Below are 17,985 nucleotides of genomic sequence, written 5' to 3'. Positions count from 1 at the left end.
TGTAAGATCTTGGAATGTGTTCTGAACCCTCTCCTACATATCAAATCATGAGCTATTTGCAGAATACCATCTTGTACACAATCATGGTGGGCATGCACGACCCCCTCCTCTGTGTGAAATCAAGAAATATTTACAGAATGCCCTCCTATCTGTAGCAGCACTAACCTCATATAGTTCCCTATGTTTAGGACCATGGAATATTTATAGAGCACCCTGTTCTAGGTGGAATCAGGGGAATAAACACTCTCCTCCATGTAGAATCATTAATTGTTTGCAGATCCCTCTCCAGAATCACCAACTGTTTGCAAAGCACATCGGGAAATCGAGGAAGATCTACATAGCCTTATTCTATCTACGGAATTACATAATATTTGTAGTCTCCTCTTAGGTATAAAATCCTAAAATGTTTATAGAGCACTCCCTGTATCTGGAATTTTAGGGTGTTTGAATAACTTTTCTTTCCTGTATATAGAATTATGAACTGTTTTTGAGGAACACCCTCATGTATATACAGAATCATGGAATGTTTGCAGAGCCTCTTCTTGTGGCTTGAATCTTATATGATTTACAGAACACCTGCCTCTACAAAATCGAGTGTTTGCAGAGCCTCTTTGCTTATCATCATGGAATGTCTGTAGAGCTTCTTTATCTGTATAGACATAAGGAATGTTAGCTGAACCCCCTTCCTCTGTGTAGAATCATGGAATGTTGACGGAACACGCTACAGTAGAGAATCATAGAATGTTACTAAGCATACTCCTCGCTATACAACTTGAGATGTTTACATCCCCACTTACACGTTGGAAAGAAGAGATACAAAGGGTCAGAATCAGATCATGAAGTGTCTTAAAGGTCAAATGAAGATTAGGTTTTGTCCTATAAGCTACAGGGAGCTGCCAAAGTTTTTGATTAGTAAAGTGACATGACGAAAATTATGTTCTCTAAGCTTAATACAGTGAAGGAAGTACATGAGATCAACTAAAGGGTAGTGGCTTAAGAATAATTTTTTAGGGCGCCTGGGTGGCTCAGTTGGTTAAGCGACTGCCTTCGGCTCAGGTCATGATCCTGGAGTCCCGGGATCGAGTCCCGCATCGGGCTCCCTGCTCGGCAGGGAGTCTGCTTCTCCCTCTGACCCTCCTCCCTCTCATGCTCTCTGTCTCTCATTCTCTCTCTCTCAAATAAATAAATAAATAAATAAATCTTTAAAAAAAAAAAGAATAATTTTTTAAAACAGGGGCGCCTGGGTGACTCAGTCAGTTACACAGTTGCCTTTGGCTCGGGTCATGATCTCAGGGTCTGGGATATAGCCCCACATCCGGCTCCCTGCTCATCAGGGAGTCTGCTTCTTCCTCTGCCCCTCCCCTGCCATATGTTCTCTGTCTCTCTCTCAAATAAATAAATAAATAAATAATCTTTGAAACAAAGCAGAAATTAAAGTACTGATTGATTTTACTAACTGCAATAATCTGTAGTAAATACTTTGATAAAATAAAGACTCATTCTCTAGTGCAGGGGTTAGCAAACTACAAGCCAGGGGCCAAATCTGGCCCACTACCTGTCTTTGAAAATAAACTTTAATTGGAATACAGCCACATTTGCTGTTGTACAATAGCAGAATTAAGTGGTTGTGACAGAGCCTTCAAAACCAAAAACATCTGGCCCTTTACAAAAGAAGTTTGCTTTTCTGTGCTTTATGGGGAGAAGAAACATCCTGACATTTTTTTTTTAATATTTGGATTTTGGGGTATTTAAAATTTTTCTCACAGCAGACTCAGTTGAATTCATAAAGTTCCATTCATTCATTCATTCATTCACTCATTCATTCAAAGATCTACATTGTGCCAGGCCCGGATTTAGGCACTGGGGGGCAAAGGTAGAAAAAGACAGCACTTGCCCTCAAAGAAATGTGTAATCTAGCCAGAACTGTCATATAATTTATAAGAAACCAGCTGTGTGACTTCGGGCAAGTTCCTTAATCTTTCTAGATTTCAGTTTCCTCATTTGCAAATGAGGACAATGATAGTGCCTACCTCGAGATGTTTTTGTAAGGATTAAGTAAGTTACTATGTACAAGGTTTTTAGAACAGTGCCTGACACTAAGTACGATTTAAGTGCTTCTTTAAATATGTACATACACTCGAACATAACGTCCTTGTGTACATATGTACATGTAAAACAGTGTGACTAGTGCTCTAATAGAGGTGTCTATAGTTACTCTACATAGGAGAGCTATACACTTGCGATATGTGTATATTTCTGTATTTATGTTATACTTCAAAACAAAACAAAACAGGGGCGCCAGGTGCTCAGTCAGTTAAGCATCCGGCTCTTGATTTCAGCTCAGGTCATGATCTCAGGGTCATGCACTGGGTGTGGAGCCTGCTTAAGATTCTCTCCCTCCCCATTACCCCTCCCCCCTGCTCACTTGTTCTCTCTCCAAAACAAAACAAAACAAAAACCTCAGCACGTACAAAACTGGGGGGTAAAATAATGGCCGCCAGGGCTAACTGGATTCAGGATTCAAATTATGTCATCAGGACTCAATTTCTCGTTGCTTGCATCAGTCTCTTTCCATATGCCAGCTTCATTCCCGGGTTCCACATGTTGATAAAATAGCTGCCATTGCTCCAACCTCACAACACTTCATATTTATGTTTAGCATGAAAGAGAAAGTTGGTTTCTCCAAATGCACACATTTACATATCTGGGAGTTGAGTCTCATTGGATCTGACCAGTCTGTCCAACCCCAAACCAATCACTATTACCAGAGGAATACAATGTTCTGACTGACCAGGCTGGCTCACATAACAAGTCTGAAGGTGGAAGTGGAGTCAGCAACCCTGGAGAACCACATAGAATGAAAGCAAAAGAAGGAAATTGGAGTTGTTGTGGAAGGTGAATGAATGTTAAGTGGCTTAAAAAGTTCAACAAATGCCTGGTACCTAGACATCCTCCTCCTCCTCCTCCTCCTCATCATTTCTGTTAGCATTTATAAAAATGCCAGGCACATAGTTTGGTACTTGATAAATATTTGTTGAATGAGAAAATTACTTCTCAGGGCGCCTGGGTGGCTCAGTTGGTTGAATGTCTGACTCTTCATCTTGGCTCAGGTCTTGATCTCAGGGTCATAAGTTTAAGCTCCTCATTGGGGCTCCAGCATGGAGCCTACTTAAAAGCAAAACAAAACAAAAAAGCAAAAAAGAAAATTAGTTCTATCAGCTAATACTTCCCAGGAGCAGCCCTTATGCCTTAGGCCTTCCTATCCAGGATAGAAAGGACAGTGGCAGAATTTTTAAAAGGGATGTAAGTCAGTCTTTGACTGCAAAGACATAGCCCTCTATAGAGTCAATGCTCTTGGAAGACTTGCTGGCTCTTTTATACCAGTTCCTCATATCTTTCTCTCTACAGAGGAGTTTCACGGCAGAAGGTCAGAGCCTTGGCAACGTCAGATCAGAGCAACTGTGGGTGAGGCAGGAAGTCACAGGAACCCTCATTCACTGCTGCAGGAGTGTAAATGGGTACACCCATTTTGAAAACCAATTTGGAAATAGTTAATCAGAAGATGTGCAAACCCTATTGCTCAGCAAATCCACTCTCGTATGTATGTGCTCTGGAGAAACTCTTGTTCATATGCATAGGATATGTATAGAAGGGTGCTGTTACAGTTAATATCTCTGTATAACAAACCACTCCAAGCTTGGTGTGGAAACAGTAACTATTTTATTATGCTTATGGATGTGGAAAGGGCACAGTGGGGACAGCATGTCTGGGGCTTCAGCTGGGAAGACTAGAAGGTCTAGGGTGACTTCACAGCTAGGGGCTGGAATATGTTCTCTCTCATGTCTGGTGATTGACGCTGATTGTTGGCTGGGATCTTCACTGGGACCGTTGACTGGAGCATCTATCTATGGCCACTCCATGTGGCTTCCTCATAGCTAAACGTTCCAAAGGTGTGTGTCCCAACCAGCAAGTCCAAAGCTGTGTGGTGTCACTTCCACGTCTTTTTATCGGCTTATATGTGATTCACAATCCCACCCAGATTCAAAGAAAGGGGAATTAAAGGAAGTTCTAGAAGAGCACGGGGATGGGAAATATTGCTGAGACCATCTTTGGAGAATACACTCTGCCACAGATGCTCCTTGCCGCAGTGTTTGTATTAGGCCACCGTCCCTTATCCAAGTCCCTTGGGGTCAGATGTGTTTTAAAATTGTGAAAATCACAAAATTTTGAAAGGTTATACTGTACATACACTGAATATTTATATAACACCCCTTGAGAAGGATGGGTCGCTCTGTAAACAAAAATCTACGTATTTCCTCAGTGGAACATGTGAATATTCACAGTGAGATAAAGATTATAGACAGCTTTCTGTCTATCGAGGTCAAGTTTTGCCACTAAAGATGTTCAGGTCGGGTCAGGTCTTGTTGCCAAATAAATTATGAAAAAGCTTTCAGGTCTTAGGTTTTTTTGGAGTTTGAATTTTAGCTAAGGATTGCTGGACCAGTAATAGCAAAAAAGGAAACAACCTGAATAGATATCATCAGGGAAGAAGACTTAAAAAGTGTGGCCTAGTTATATGGCGAAATGCCATATAGCAGTGCAAATGAATAAAGTCAAGCTACCTGCTTCACTGTGAATATAGCTTTATAAAAATAATGTCGAAAGAAAGCATGTTGCAGAAAAGTATATTCATGATCAGTTAGGATAAGCCAGATTGTGCCATAGTAACAAATAGCCCCTGTATCTCTGAGGCTTAAAACAAAGTTTTATTTCTTGATCATGGTGGGGTTGGGGGAGTTTCCTCCTCACTCTGGACCTCAGCTGATGGGGCATCCGCTCTGCAGAACATTGAAGATTATTGTGGCAGAGGGAAAGGAGAGGCAAAGGATGCACTGACCCTGAAATCTGCTGGCAGGTAGGGTTACCTGTCACTTCTGCTCTGAACTTCAGTTGCCTCTGAAAGGGGCTGATAAACCACTGCGTGGCTGCAGGTTACCAGGGTGAGCCCCCCAGTCAAAGCTCAGTCAACAGGAATTCCTGGCGCCGGAGGCACTCGGCGCCAGGGCTCCTTGGACCTGGAGGGCGGTCACATACATGTCAACGATCTTTATCTGCTCATGCCTCTGGGAGTTCAAACTGAGAGAGTCATTGCTCTATGATCTTATCATACTACTCGTGATTAGTGTTCCTGGATTGAGCAATGGCTTCCTCAGGGCGGGTTCCTGGAACCTTCTCCAGTAGAGTAGGAGAGGGTAGGAAGGGCATGGTATCACTTGTGACCTTTTACTTTAGGCTATGGGTCCTTTGCTTTATGTGTTTGATTTGGGCAAGCCTGTTAATTGGGTGCTGACAAGCACACATAAGGCCCAACTTGTGCTCTCTGGGATTTCTCCAGGGACTTCTCTTTCTTTAGGTCACTCCCCTCCTCCAAAACCTTCAAGGGCTCCATATGGCCCACAGGAAAAAGTATGAGAACAGCAACAGTGATTGAATACCTGCTGTGTGCCAGACACTTTATAGACACTATCTCAAATCCTCCTCATAGAAAACCCTGGAAGAAAGAACCAGATGTAGAAATGGAGGCTCAGAGAGGTGGAATGACTTGCCCAGATCACAGGGTGAGAACAAGGAAGAGGCAGGACTGGTTGGTCTCCAGATCTTTTTGACTCAGGGGCCCCTGCCCAGCCACAGGGTCAAGCTACCTCCAGCCTTGCCCCTTTTCTTCTCCTTGTCCTTGGGCTGACTGACTGCTCCAGCCAGGCAGGCCTCCTCTCACTGCCCCTTGAGCAAGCCTGTCTCAGCTCCCCTTCAAAGTCCATCTAGACTCTTACAAGACGCCTCCCCTGACTGCTGGCGTGAGAGTCCCGTCTATGTCACCTTGCAGCACAGTTACCCACTCTTCTGTTGGTGACACCACCGCACTCCAAGAACCTCCTCTTAGGCACCTGTGTGCCCACCATGCCCAGCATGCTCAGTGCACACCTGCTCTTTCTTTGCCATTCCTCTAACAATTATTGAGCGCCTGCTGGGCGCCAGGCACTGTGCTAGATGCAAGGATGCCGCAGAAAATGAAACAAAATCCCCGACATCATGGGGCTCATACTCTGATATGGGAGACGGAAAATGAAAAAATAAACACATACATTTATAATATCATGTCAGAGATGAAAAGTACTATTGAAGATTAAAAAACAACAACAACAACAAGCCACGTAAGGGGAGAGTTCCGGGGTAGGGAGAAAGATATTTTAGAGGAAAGGTCTCTTAGAGGAGGTACCATTTAAGCAGAGATCAGAATGCAGTGAGCTTGTCTGACTGAGGGGCTGAACAGTAAATGAAGGATGAATGAATGGAAGCATGTCTGAGCTAGTTGGAAACCTAACATGAGATGAAAAGGTTAAATAAAACCCCCATCTTTTTCAATACCGCGTTATCTCAGATGGGACAGGAGAAGAGATTGGTCATCAGTACCTAGTCCAGTAGGTAGTAGGAAGCCTTCTCTGTCTCTTTTTACAGGGGAACAGCAGAATTCCTTGCCCACCTAGGCGAGGGTGGAGGTGGATGGTGAGGGAATCCAGTTGTAGAGGACATTTGTTTTGAGTCGGCTGGATCTCCACCACCCCCTTCCTAATTGGAGCCCGTTTTGTGTCCTCCAGAGGGGCCAGACCCTCTTTTTCCTTGCGTGGTCAGAAGTGCACAAGTCCCTGAGATATTTCCAGAACCCCCCACCCCCTTATACACTGAGGAAATCAGGCCTAAGAGTGCCATTTTACAGATGGGGAACGACGGAGCGCTGGATTCCAAAAGAGGCATTCAAAGCCAGGTCAGCCTACTCACAAGGACAGAGGCACCTCTTCCCTTGGCTTCCAGAGCACTCAGCCTCCTGGCTTTGCCTCCTGCCTCTCCGTCTGCTTGGCAGACTCACACTTTCCTACTACTCTGCCATTCAAAGCCTTGGCTGCAAGCTCTCCCTCTCTTCCTTAGAACCAGGGCCCACAGATGGTATCGAGGTGTGGTTTTCCTTTGCATTTTTCAGAAGATTTAAGCATCTTTTCATACGCTTATTGGCCATTTAGATACCTTCTTTTATGAACTGCCTGGTCAAGTCTTTTTTTTTTTTTTTTCTTTCCTTCTTTGGTTGTCAGTCTTGTCTCTGTAAGTTGGTGGGTTTTTAAAAAATTCTGTCTGAGTTCTTTATAAGTTATGTATTTCTATTTCTTTCTTTCTTTCTTTTTTTTTTTTACTGTGCTGCCTGTCATTTTCCTTACTGGTGCCTTTTGATGACGAGAAATTCTTATCTTAATGCAGCCCATTTTATCAAAATTTTCCCCTCTGTTTGGTGTTTGTGTCCTCTGATAAATCTCTGCCCACCCCAAGGACATGAAGATATTCTTCTTTGCTTTCATCTAAAAGCTTTTTTGTGATCGTTCACATTTAGATTTACAATCCATCTTGAATTGATTTTGTGGATAGTGTAAGGTAGGAGTGAAGAGTCCTCCTTTTCCCCACGTGGAAATCCAACTGATCCAGCGCTAGTTCAGTTAACAAAACATTGCATGGTGGTATACGGCTGTTCACTGTATCATTCTCTCAACCTCCCTATAGGTTTAAAAATGTTTTAATAAAATGTTGGGAGAAATGATGAAAAAAAGGTACAGACGCGGTTGTAGGTAAATAAATACTATGGCAATCATTCCAAATGTAATGTATAAGCCTTGATTTGATACTGTTGAGAAAAACAGCTATAAAAGACATCCTTTAAGCAATTGGGGAAATTTAGGAATGCCCTGGCTGTTACAGCATATTACAGTGTGATATTATTGTGGTTAATGTAAGAGAATGTAATTTTTCTTAGGATTTTTGCTGAAGGATTTCTGCATGAAGTACCACCAGTAAGGCAGCAACTTACTTTTAAATAATTTGAGGTTTTGTGGCTCAGTCGTTAAGCGTCTGCCCTCGGCTCAGGTCATGATCCCAGCGTCCTGGGATCGAGCCCCGCATCGGGCTCCCTGCTCAGTGGGAAGCCTGCTTCTCCCTCTCCCACTCCCCCTGCTTGTGTTCCCTCTCTCGCTGTGTCTCTCTCTGTCAAATAAATAAAATAAAATCTTCTAAAATAAATAAATAAATAAATAAATAATTTGAGGGGTGTGTGTGGGGGGGGGATCTGGACTTATGAATATAGAAAGATAAATCTGGAAAAATGGTAACAATCGATGAATCCAGGTGGAGAGTGCACAGGTGCTCCTTGTACTATTCTTTCAACTTTTCTGTATGTTTGGAAAATGTTTATTACAGACATGGTAGGGGAGGCGCCATGGTGTGCGCCCAACAAAAAGTAGCTGCAGGTCATATTATTCCAGCTAGTTTGACATTTCTGGTCTAGGGCCTCAGCTCAGCTATCTCACTTACTCCAAATCATCTGCCTGCGGCTATGGGCAACACTGGGTCCATTTTACAGACAATGAATAGAATCTGAGGGGTAAGTGACTTAGCCTAAGGTCACACAGCCAGCTGAGACCAAGCCAAGATTTGAACCCGAATCTGAGTCAAAATTCTCTGCTTTTCTTTTTTGTTGTTTATGTTTCTTCTGCCCCATCCTGTTTCCCAAGGGTGTTGGTCAGGTGAGAGCTACGTGCATTTACCGTGTGCCTGGCTTTGCTTGTTATTACTCAAATCCTCACAACAACCCCATGCAGTTATTACTAATAATATCCCCCATTTTACTGAGAGGCACAGATAGGTTAAGTACCTTGCCTAAAGTCACTCAGCTAAGAATGGAAGAGGTAAGAGTCAGGGAACCTAGATAGTCTGGCTCTAGAGCCCTCACTTGAAGGGTTAAACACTGTATAAAGTAGGAAACACTTTAGGAATAGAAGGCAGGATTATTGTTGGTTCCCAAAGAATCCTGCCGAGTCATCTCTCCTCCTGACTGCTTCTGCCAAGACAGCCTCTCCAGGTTGAGATGTGTCTACACAGGGAACACTTTCCTCCCCAATTCAGCTGGCAGCTTCTCGAAGCTGGGGCTGGTTCTTCTAGGCTTCACCGTAGGTCTAGGAGTCTGCGGTGATTGCCTAGGGTCTCTGGAGGTCTTTTGGCCTGAAGCTGATCTTAAAGCGTTGTTTTGGTTGCTGTCGCACACTATCCTATTGAGTAGGATACCAGTATGCCTGCAGGATGAGAATTAGGAGCAGGAGGGAATGCTGAGGTAAGTTACCACCTAGTAGTCACAGGTTGGCCGTCGGAGGCAGGTCAGTTTTGATGTGAGCCCTTATTGCAAGGCTTGGGCGAACTGCTTCTCCGTCTAGGAGCCTCAGTTTCCTCATTTGTAGGATAGGAATAATAAGAGCACGCATTTTAGGGCTGCTGGGGCAGTTTAATGAGATAAGTAAAGACCCGCGTCTTTCAACGCAAGTCTTCGCATTGATAACCGTTATCATAATCGCATTGATAACCGTTATCATAACACTCCTTATGGTTCTGTGGGATGTGGACTTTGCCTTGCCTAGAGATCTAACCTTATTCCTGCCGCTCTCCTTGCCTCACTAGATTTTATCTATGCTGACCTTGGAAAACCAGGAGACAGAGGAGGCTTTTTAACCTCAGGGTCTTTGTGCCTGCTCTTCACCCTTTTATGTCTCATCTCGTCTCATCTTTTCAACGAGGCCTTCCTTGACCACACCAGCCTACCTCCAATACATTCTCCTGTTTGTGTTCATATCATTTATCAGTACCCGATACTATGAATTGATTTGTCTCCTTTTCTCCTCCCATTTGAGTGTAAGTTCATGAAGACAGATTTCGTCTGTTTTGTTCTTTGTGGAATCCCTAGCACCAAGAATAGTGTTTGGTCTATGTCTGGCCTTCAATAAATGGTGAATTGAATGAATGAATGAATGAATGAATGAATGAATGAGGGAAGGTGTATGCCGAGCCCCTGTGCCTACAGTATCCGCTCCACTGTCGCAGTGGGCGACCAGCCGCGTCCGACATTGCAGACCGCCCCTTGGCTGCGGGGCTGGGGGCGCCCTTGCGCGGAGCCGGCCGGCACTTGAGCGACGCTCCCCGAAAGCCTGGGCGGTGGCTGCGCCAGAAGAGGGGCTGTCACCATTTAGCGACGTTCCCTGCGGGCCACCGCTCCGCCGCGGGAGCCAGACCGGGCGGGGGGCGGGGGGGGGTCAGGCGGAGAGCGCGCGCGCGCCGGTCTTTTGCGACGGTGCCCGGCGGCGCTGGACCCGCCCCCGCCCCGCCTCCCGCGCCGTCCGCCCCGCCCCGTCTCTGTCGCTGCGCTAGCTCCGGGCCGCTCTGGCCCCCGCCCGCTTCATGTGGCCCGGCCCGCGGCGGCCGGCGGCTGGGAGCGGTGAGGCGGCGGCTGGGAGCGGCGGCCCGAGAGGCCCGGGAGGTGGTGGCCGAGGCCCAGGCAGCGGCGGCGGCCCAGGAGGCGGCGGACGGGGAGCGGCGGGAGCAGGCCCGGCCCGACTCTCCAGCGGCCGCCCGGCTGCAGCATGCGCGTCCGCCGGGGGCTGCTGCGGCTGCCGCGCCGCTCGTTGCTGGCCGCGCTCTTCTTCTTCTCGCTCTCGTCCTCGCTGCTCTACTTCGTCTATGTGGCGCCCGGCATAGGTAGGAAGGGGGCCTGGGGGCCTGGGGGGGTGCCGCTCCGGCCTCGGGGGGGATCCCGGGAACCCCTCCCCCGCCCCACCCTGATGGGACTCAGGCCCTCAGAGGACCCCGGCCCGAGGCCACCCCGAGCCTGGCCCTCAGAAGACTGCGGGGACCCCGGCTCGACTCTCGGGAGACCCCACGCCCGGCCCTCGGGGACGCCAGGACATTCCCGCCCTCTGCACCCCGATGGTCCCGGGAACCCATATCCCCCGCCAGCCTCCCACGCACCCCCCGGCCCTCCTAACCCCATCCCCTGGCGAACCCGACGGTACCTCCATCCCCACCCCCCCGTGCCGGGACGCCCCTTTTCCCGCCCTTGCCCCCCTCGAGCCCCCCTTCCGGCTGCTCGGCTCGAGAACTCCCGCTCCTCCTCCCCCGAGGTCTCCCGAGGCCCCGGCTCCCGGCATTCCGCGGACCCCGAACCCCCTCCGCCCGCCCGCTTCTCCTAGCCGAGCCCAGGGGCTCGGGTCTCGAGGCGCCCCGCCTCCCCGGTTCGCATCCATCCTTCCCCTTTCCTCCCGGTTGAGTTCACCGTTTCCTGCTCCCCCTCCCTACCCTTTCTTCCCTCCACTTTCCTGTTACATCCACCTCCAGGTCCTCCTCCCCAGCATACACATTCTCCTTCTCCTAGTGGCCCCGTTTCTCAGCGGGTGACACCCCCCTCTTATGGAGGTCCACCCCCCATTCAGTCTAACCCCTGAGTTTCCCACGTCGCCTCCCCATCTCGGTCTCCTCCCTCCTCCCCCAAGGGCACACCCTTGTTGTTACCTCCGCCCCTGTACCTCTTTTCCTTCCCCAAATTCTCCCCCCGCCCTCCTCCGGTCCTCGGCCACAGTTTCCTCCTTGAATGAAGACTTGGGGAGAGGGTGCTGTCTGGATCTTTCCACGCTTTCACTGCTGCCCTCTCCTAGTCTTGAGGTAGAAGGTGGCCCTTCAGTATCCTATGGTTCCTGCTCAGGGACCGAGAGGACATGTAAATCGGCCCTAGAGGAGGATTTGTGATAAGAGCCTTGGGGGAAATGGTGCCAGGTGGGAAGGAGGAGCATGGAGAAAAAATGGAATGGGTACTCATTCTTCTCAAAGGCATGTCCTTTAAAGGCAAGACAGTCTCTGGGGAAACTGAACACTGCCCATAGACTTTGTAAGACCACTGAGCAGACATTTAGGACATGAAGAAAGAGACTGGAAGGAAATACAGCATGAGGGTTAAGGTTAGAGGACACTGAGGTCAGACTTGGATTCAAATCCCTGCCCTTTATGACCTTGGGCAAGTTACTAAGCCTCAGCTTTTCTCCTCTGTAAAATGGGAGTACTAATCCTAACCTCATAGGGTTTAAGGAAATAGATGAATTCCCTTTTAAAGCACATACGATGCATAGGGAGTTTTGTTTTTTAAAGCAGCTATTATATATAACTTTTGAGAAAGAAGGGAGTAGATGGAAAGTTTAAAGAATGTATTTGCCTGACATGGCATCACCACGGGCTCTAGAGAAAACTTCAGTTCAGGGTGAAAAAATGACCAGAAGATGCCGTTGGAGCTGGGGCAAGGAGAGTAAATTCTGCTCTAAAAAGTCTGGGTCATTTGGATGTTAGGAAAGGGTTGATGATTTAACTCTAGGGGAATGCTCTAGGATTGTAGTAATGACTAGTGCCATTCTCTGTTGACCTGTCAACACTGAACTAGCTGAATAGAGAAATTTCCAGATCGAGCAGGAGATTCTCTCCTGTTTTTTTTTTAGAGCATATTTCACTTGATCGTGAATATTGATGATTTGTACTATAAACTAGATCTGGGAAGGTAGAACAGGCAACATCAGATTGCCCTAACAGTTTATGAAGTATCTAAGGAAAAAGCATCCCTCTAGGAGAGTACAGTGTGTGGCCTGATGGATCAGATGAGGAGATAGGAATTTTGGCAGAACAAGAACAGGTGTGTAATTAGTGGAACTAATTGAGAAAAGAGGTCATTAGCATATTGGATATCAGACTTAATAACAATGGGTGTGAAATGATAGATTTGGACCTAGATGCAGTCTTGGAGCCATAAGTGATGGGGGTTATTTCTGTTGTTTGTACATAAATCATCCATATCCAAATGGCAGAATAATCCCTCTGGGATGGTGATCACCTTTTAGATTAGAAAGGTTAGAATTCTAGCCAGATTCTCCAGCAGAATTTCCTCAAGGATAGATTTTTAGGTCAGTGGAACCCCAGTGTAAAGTGATGGGCATCTACTGTGCTTAGATTCTTGTATCACTGATAAGTGAAAAAGATGCAAAGCACTTAAATTTTCACTAGTTTCTCCTTAAATGGAAGTCTTCTAAAGGGCAGATCTACTTAGGACTCAAATTCTGTTAGTGGGAAAGGAGAGCCATAAAAAAGATGTGGAATGGCTTTAGGGTTCCTGCAAGCACAGTTACATTCAGCAGTTTGGTGGTTTTGTGTTTGTGTGTGTGTTTTTAATCTTGGCTTTCTTGCTAATAGACTTAATTTTTCAAATGACCAGCTTTGGACAGTGGGGTGGCAGATCTTTCCAAAGGTTAAGGTAATCTAGAGAAATACAAGGTTTTATGTGCCTTGGGTTGTGAAGACCTTAATTTGAGACAATTATTAAAATGAGCTTAGAGGGCGCCTGGGTGGCTCAGATGGTTGAGCGTCTGCCTTCGGCTCGGGTCATGATCCCAGGGTCCTGGGATCGAGTCCCGCATCGGGCTCCCTGCTTAGCGGGAAGCCTGCTTCTCCCTCTGCTTCTCTCTCTCTCTCTCTCTCTCTGTCTCTCATGAATAAATAAATAAAATCTTAAAAAAAAAAAATAAATAAAATGAGCTTAGAAAATAATATTAGGTTGAACCATTTGAAATTTCCATTTTTGCAGGTCAAAAACAGTTGTATAGTGTCAGCGTCATCGTAGCTCAACCTAATTCATTTCCAAAAAATGACAATCCTGACTTCTGGCATAATGCGAAGTTTTAGACGTATTTCCTTCCGGGTTTAATTTTTTCCAGTCCTGCTTTTGAATTGCTGTGTATACCTTGTGACCGTGTTTTGCTCAAGGGCCTAAAGAGAAATCAGTCCAAAGAGTGTGTTACAACTATATTCAGAAATAGGTAGGCTTGAATTGAATTTGAGATAAGAGAAAAATCATGTTAGTTGTAAATGTTTTCAAGTTGTTCATATCTGATATAATCCAGCCACAATGTCAGCCTGCCCATTGACTTAATATTTTTCAGATCTAATGCCAGCTCTTAATATTGGTGACCTATAGTCTTAGAGCAAAGGGAAATTTTCCTGGATTTGAGGGTCATCCGAAATGGGGCTAATGGTGCCATTTGATTTAGAAAACTGGATGCGAGGAGTGTTAACTAAATATGACTACGGTGTGTTTGTAGCAAATACAGAGTGTTCTCAGCTAATTTTAATATCTCTATCCCAATCCAGTTAGTGATTTCAAAGTATGGCTTCACTGGACATTACATTTTTGTTACTAATTCAAAAGTAGTGTCTTATATCAGCAGTTTGAAAGTAGAAATGAAAAGGATGGGGCAGAAGTGTGATGTGGGAGTGCCTGGGTGGCTCAGTCAGTTAAGCGTCCGACTCGATCTCAGTTCAGGGCTTGAGCTCAGGGTGGTGAGTTCAAGCCCCGCATTGGGCTCCACTCCCACTTTCAAAAAAAGAGAAAAACAAAAAGAAAGAAACAGTGATGGAGATGGTGGATTTGAAATAGAAGAGGAAGCTGATGTGTTGATGAAGATGCATCCGTGCCTCCTCTCTCTTGCTCTCTCCCAGCCACAGCCTGACTGATTCTCACTTAATCACTGTTTTACCTGTCCTGGTGAAATATCCCTATTCCTTTCAGAGTTCTGAAGAAAACTTTGAACTTATTTATGATGCTTTAACTTAAAAAAAAAAAAAAGGAATCTAACAGCTTAGAGTACATCCATATTCCAGTCTGACCAGGTCTTTTAGAAGATAAGTGAACTGTTTATGGATATACATACGAAGTGCTGATTGGAAAACATCTTAATAAGTTTAGGGTGCTCTCAGATGCGAAGACTGTAGAGAGGTTACTGACCTTTGCAAATTGGTAAAACAGTTACTGATTTTGAGAGAGGTGCCTGTGCGTGGTTAGAGGTAGTAGTCTATGTATTGATGAAACTTTATTAACTGAAGTTCTGCCACTTAAACTGATTTTTCTTTTGCCCTTTGATTATTGAGAAAAGGAAATGGGGAACGATTTTTCCCTTTTGGTCTGCTTAGTTCCAAGAAAAGTTTGAGTTATGGCTGGCTTTTGGAAGGCAGGAACCAGTAATTCTGATCCCACCTCATTTGACCAAATGACCTTGAGCAAGTCACTTGATTCTCTTATCTTATACTTGGCAAAAATCCAAAGCTGTTTGGAAAACTAGAGCTGCATCTTAACCAAACTTTTTTTTTTTTTTAAAGATTTTATTTATTTGAGATAGAGCGAGAGAGTGTGCATGCACAAGGAGGGGGGTGGGCAGAGGGAGAGGGAGAAGCAGGCTCTGTGCTGAGCAGGGAGCCTGACATGGGGCTCCGATCCTCAGAGCAGAGGCTTAATCGACTGAGCCACCCAGGTGCCCCTTAACCAAACTCTTAATGAGATGTTTTTACATTCAGAAAGTTGATCATTCATTCATTCTGTATAAATATCGGACCTAAGATTTTAGGTGTGTTTTATGTAATCAGATGCAACTTTTTCTTGTCTTTTCTTTTTTAAAGATTTTACTTATTTGAGAGAGAGCGAGAGAGACAGAGACAGCTAGAAAGAGCACAAGTGGGGAGGAGAGGGAGAAGCGGGCTCCCCGCTGAGCAGGGAGCCTAATGCGGGGCTCGATCCCAGGACCCTGGGACCATGACCTGAGCCGAAGGCAGGCACTTAATCAACTGAGCTACCCAGGCGCCCCCCGAATGCAACTTTTTCAAGTAACCACAGGAAAATTTCACATTCCCCAGCTTAGTATGAGAACGGCCTCTTTTTTTTTCCCCCCTCCCATGAAAATGCCCTCTAAATGCCTCAGTGCACGTAGTTCTTGAGCTTTTGTAGAAGGATCTACATGCGGTGGAATGTGTGTTACTTTATTGTAAAAAGGTAAAAAAGTCATCCTATTAAAGATCCTCACCTCCCACATGCTCATGAGCACTCACTCGCCCAAATATTTTCTGAGTCGTGTCATTCTTAGAAGGAAACCATAATTAGGGAACAGGTTGAAGTTTTAAAACCAAACAGCACACTTTTGACCAGGACTTCGGTGATGTTTTACATCTTCCCTGAAGAATTTTGCTGTGTTGGAAACAAGGTCTGGGTTTGGAGTCGAAATGTCTTTAACGGTGAAAATACGCTAATCTTGGACAGTCTAGAAGCAGTGTCAGTTACTGTTCCAGGCCATCAGTAGTGTAGCCAGTAAATGAGTCTGCTCGAATTCTTTTTTTTTTTATTTATTTAAAGATTTTATTTATTTATTTGACAGAGAGATAGAAGAGCACAAGCAGAGGGAATGGCAGAGGGAGAGGGAGAAGCAGGCTCTGCACTGAGCAGGGAACCCGATGCGGGACTCGATCCCAGGACCCTGAGATCATGACCAGGCGCCTGAGTCTGCTCGAATTCTGACATTTCTCCCCATTCCTGCCCACCGCCCTCCCCCCCGCCCCCAGCCTGACACGCCAGTGGGAGCAGCATATATTAAATTACCAGGAAGAAGGGTCTCTGTTGCTATGACTCTTCAGAACTCTTCAGGAGAGTAGAAATTCCAAAGCTGTAGAAGCCAAAATGCTATAGACTTCCCTAATTCTGCAGCTTTTTTGATCACAGAAGACCTGTTGGACACAACCATATAAAGCAAACAGAACTTGAGCAAGCAAGAAATAAGGAATGTGATGCTGCTGAGACCTGTCAAAGAAATAGAGAAAATGAGGTTAACACTGGTCAAGATAAAGGATAATCAGAAGCAAACAGATTGGGTGTGGCTTAAAAGAGGTTAATGGAGAGGTCTTGAGAGGCAGGCCTGCACTACTAGTGTAAGAGTCCTTATTCTTTAGGTTTCTAATAATACTGCTAAGTAAACGTGTGCCTGCCTTTGCACAGTAGGTGTATTTTTGTAGAAAGTTGTGAGAAAATGAATTTGAGATCTATGGGTCAATAATTAGTATTTGAGTGTCCACCTATCATGTTACCAGCTATGGGAGATACTTGAATTCTAGACTTCTGACTGCTGCTTTTCGTTTTATAGATGATCGTCTAAGCCCATGCTGAGTCATTAACTCTCCCAAAGTTGAGAATGATAAGATATCCCTGAGGCACACCCAATATGGTTGAAAAGACAAGATTAATCACAAGAAACAACTAGGGAAAAATAGAAGATAGTTTGTAGTAAGTTGCTACATTATATGATACTCGTTCTTAATGAGAGAGGCATTCGTTCCCTTTTTTTTTTTTTTTTAAGATTTTATTTATTTGACAGAGAGAGAGACAGCGAGAGAGGGAACACAAGCAGGGAGAGTGGGAGAGGGAGAGGCAGCCTTCCCGCTGAGCAGGGAGCCGGATGCGGGGCTCGATCCCAGGACCCTGGATCATGACCTGAGCCAAAGGCAGACGCTTAACGACTGAGCCACCCAGGCGCCCCAAGAGGCATTCGTTCCTTTATTCAGCCAGTAGTTCTTTTGAGTGCCTCCTCCTCGGTATCAAGCATTCTAGAAATGAATAAGGCAGAACGTTTCTACCGTCATGGTGGCTTTTATTTCAGTGAAAGGTTTTTGTTTTGCCCTTATGGTGCTTTTATCCTAATGGGGGCACAGCCAATACAGAAGACAATTTCAGATAGTGGTAGGAGTGACTGAGTGTTTTAGATTGAGTGGTTAGGGAAAGCCTTGTTGAAGAGGTGATACTTGCCTTGAAGCTGTAGAGTGAGTCACTTATAGGTTTTGGAGTGGGGGGCAGGGTGGGGTTGGGGGGGCGGCGCCCAGCACATGTAAAAGCCCAGAGGCAAGGATGAGTTTGAGTGAAGGTTGACTGGATTTTTTCAGTGACGGGAGAGTGGTAGGAGATGAATTCAGGCCGTGTAGGACCCTGGAGGGCTCAGGCCGTGTAGGACCCTGGAGCCATGGTAAGGACTGTAGGAGTGAATAATAGCTTTGAAATCAGCCAGAACTAGGTTTGAATCAACCCACTGAATGGGCAGATTTTTTTAAAGATATTTATTTTTAAGTAGGCTCTACACCCAGTGTGGGGCTAGAACTCACCACCCTGAGATTAAGAGTCACCTGCTCTACTGAGTGAGGCATCCCCAGGTACCTTGGGCAGATTATTTT

The 17,985-nt window shown here is 45.6% G+C and overlaps 1 protein-coding gene across 1 annotated transcript in view; it reads left to right on the top strand.

The window, feature by feature from the left end:
* Positions 1–10,337: 10,337 nt before the first annotated feature.
* Positions 10,338–17,985, top strand: part of B4GALT5 (beta-1,4-galactosyltransferase 5) — a 71,780-nt gene continuing 64,132 nt past the window's right edge. The window contains exon 1 of the mRNA XM_021685922.1: positions 10,338–10,617. Within this exon, the coding sequence (XP_021541597.1) occupies positions 10,503–10,617 (115 nt within the window). The 5' untranslated portion in view covers positions 10,338–10,502. The remainder of the gene's footprint in view (positions 10,618–17,985) is intronic.

The sequence above is a fragment of the Neomonachus schauinslandi genome, chromosome 10 (genome assembly GCF_002201575.2).
Source record: "Neomonachus schauinslandi chromosome 10, ASM220157v2, whole genome shotgun sequence".
Classification (NCBI taxonomy): Eukaryota; Metazoa; Chordata; class Mammalia; order Carnivora; family Phocidae; genus Neomonachus; species Neomonachus schauinslandi.
This window is presented reverse-complemented; position numbering and strand designations above follow the sequence as displayed.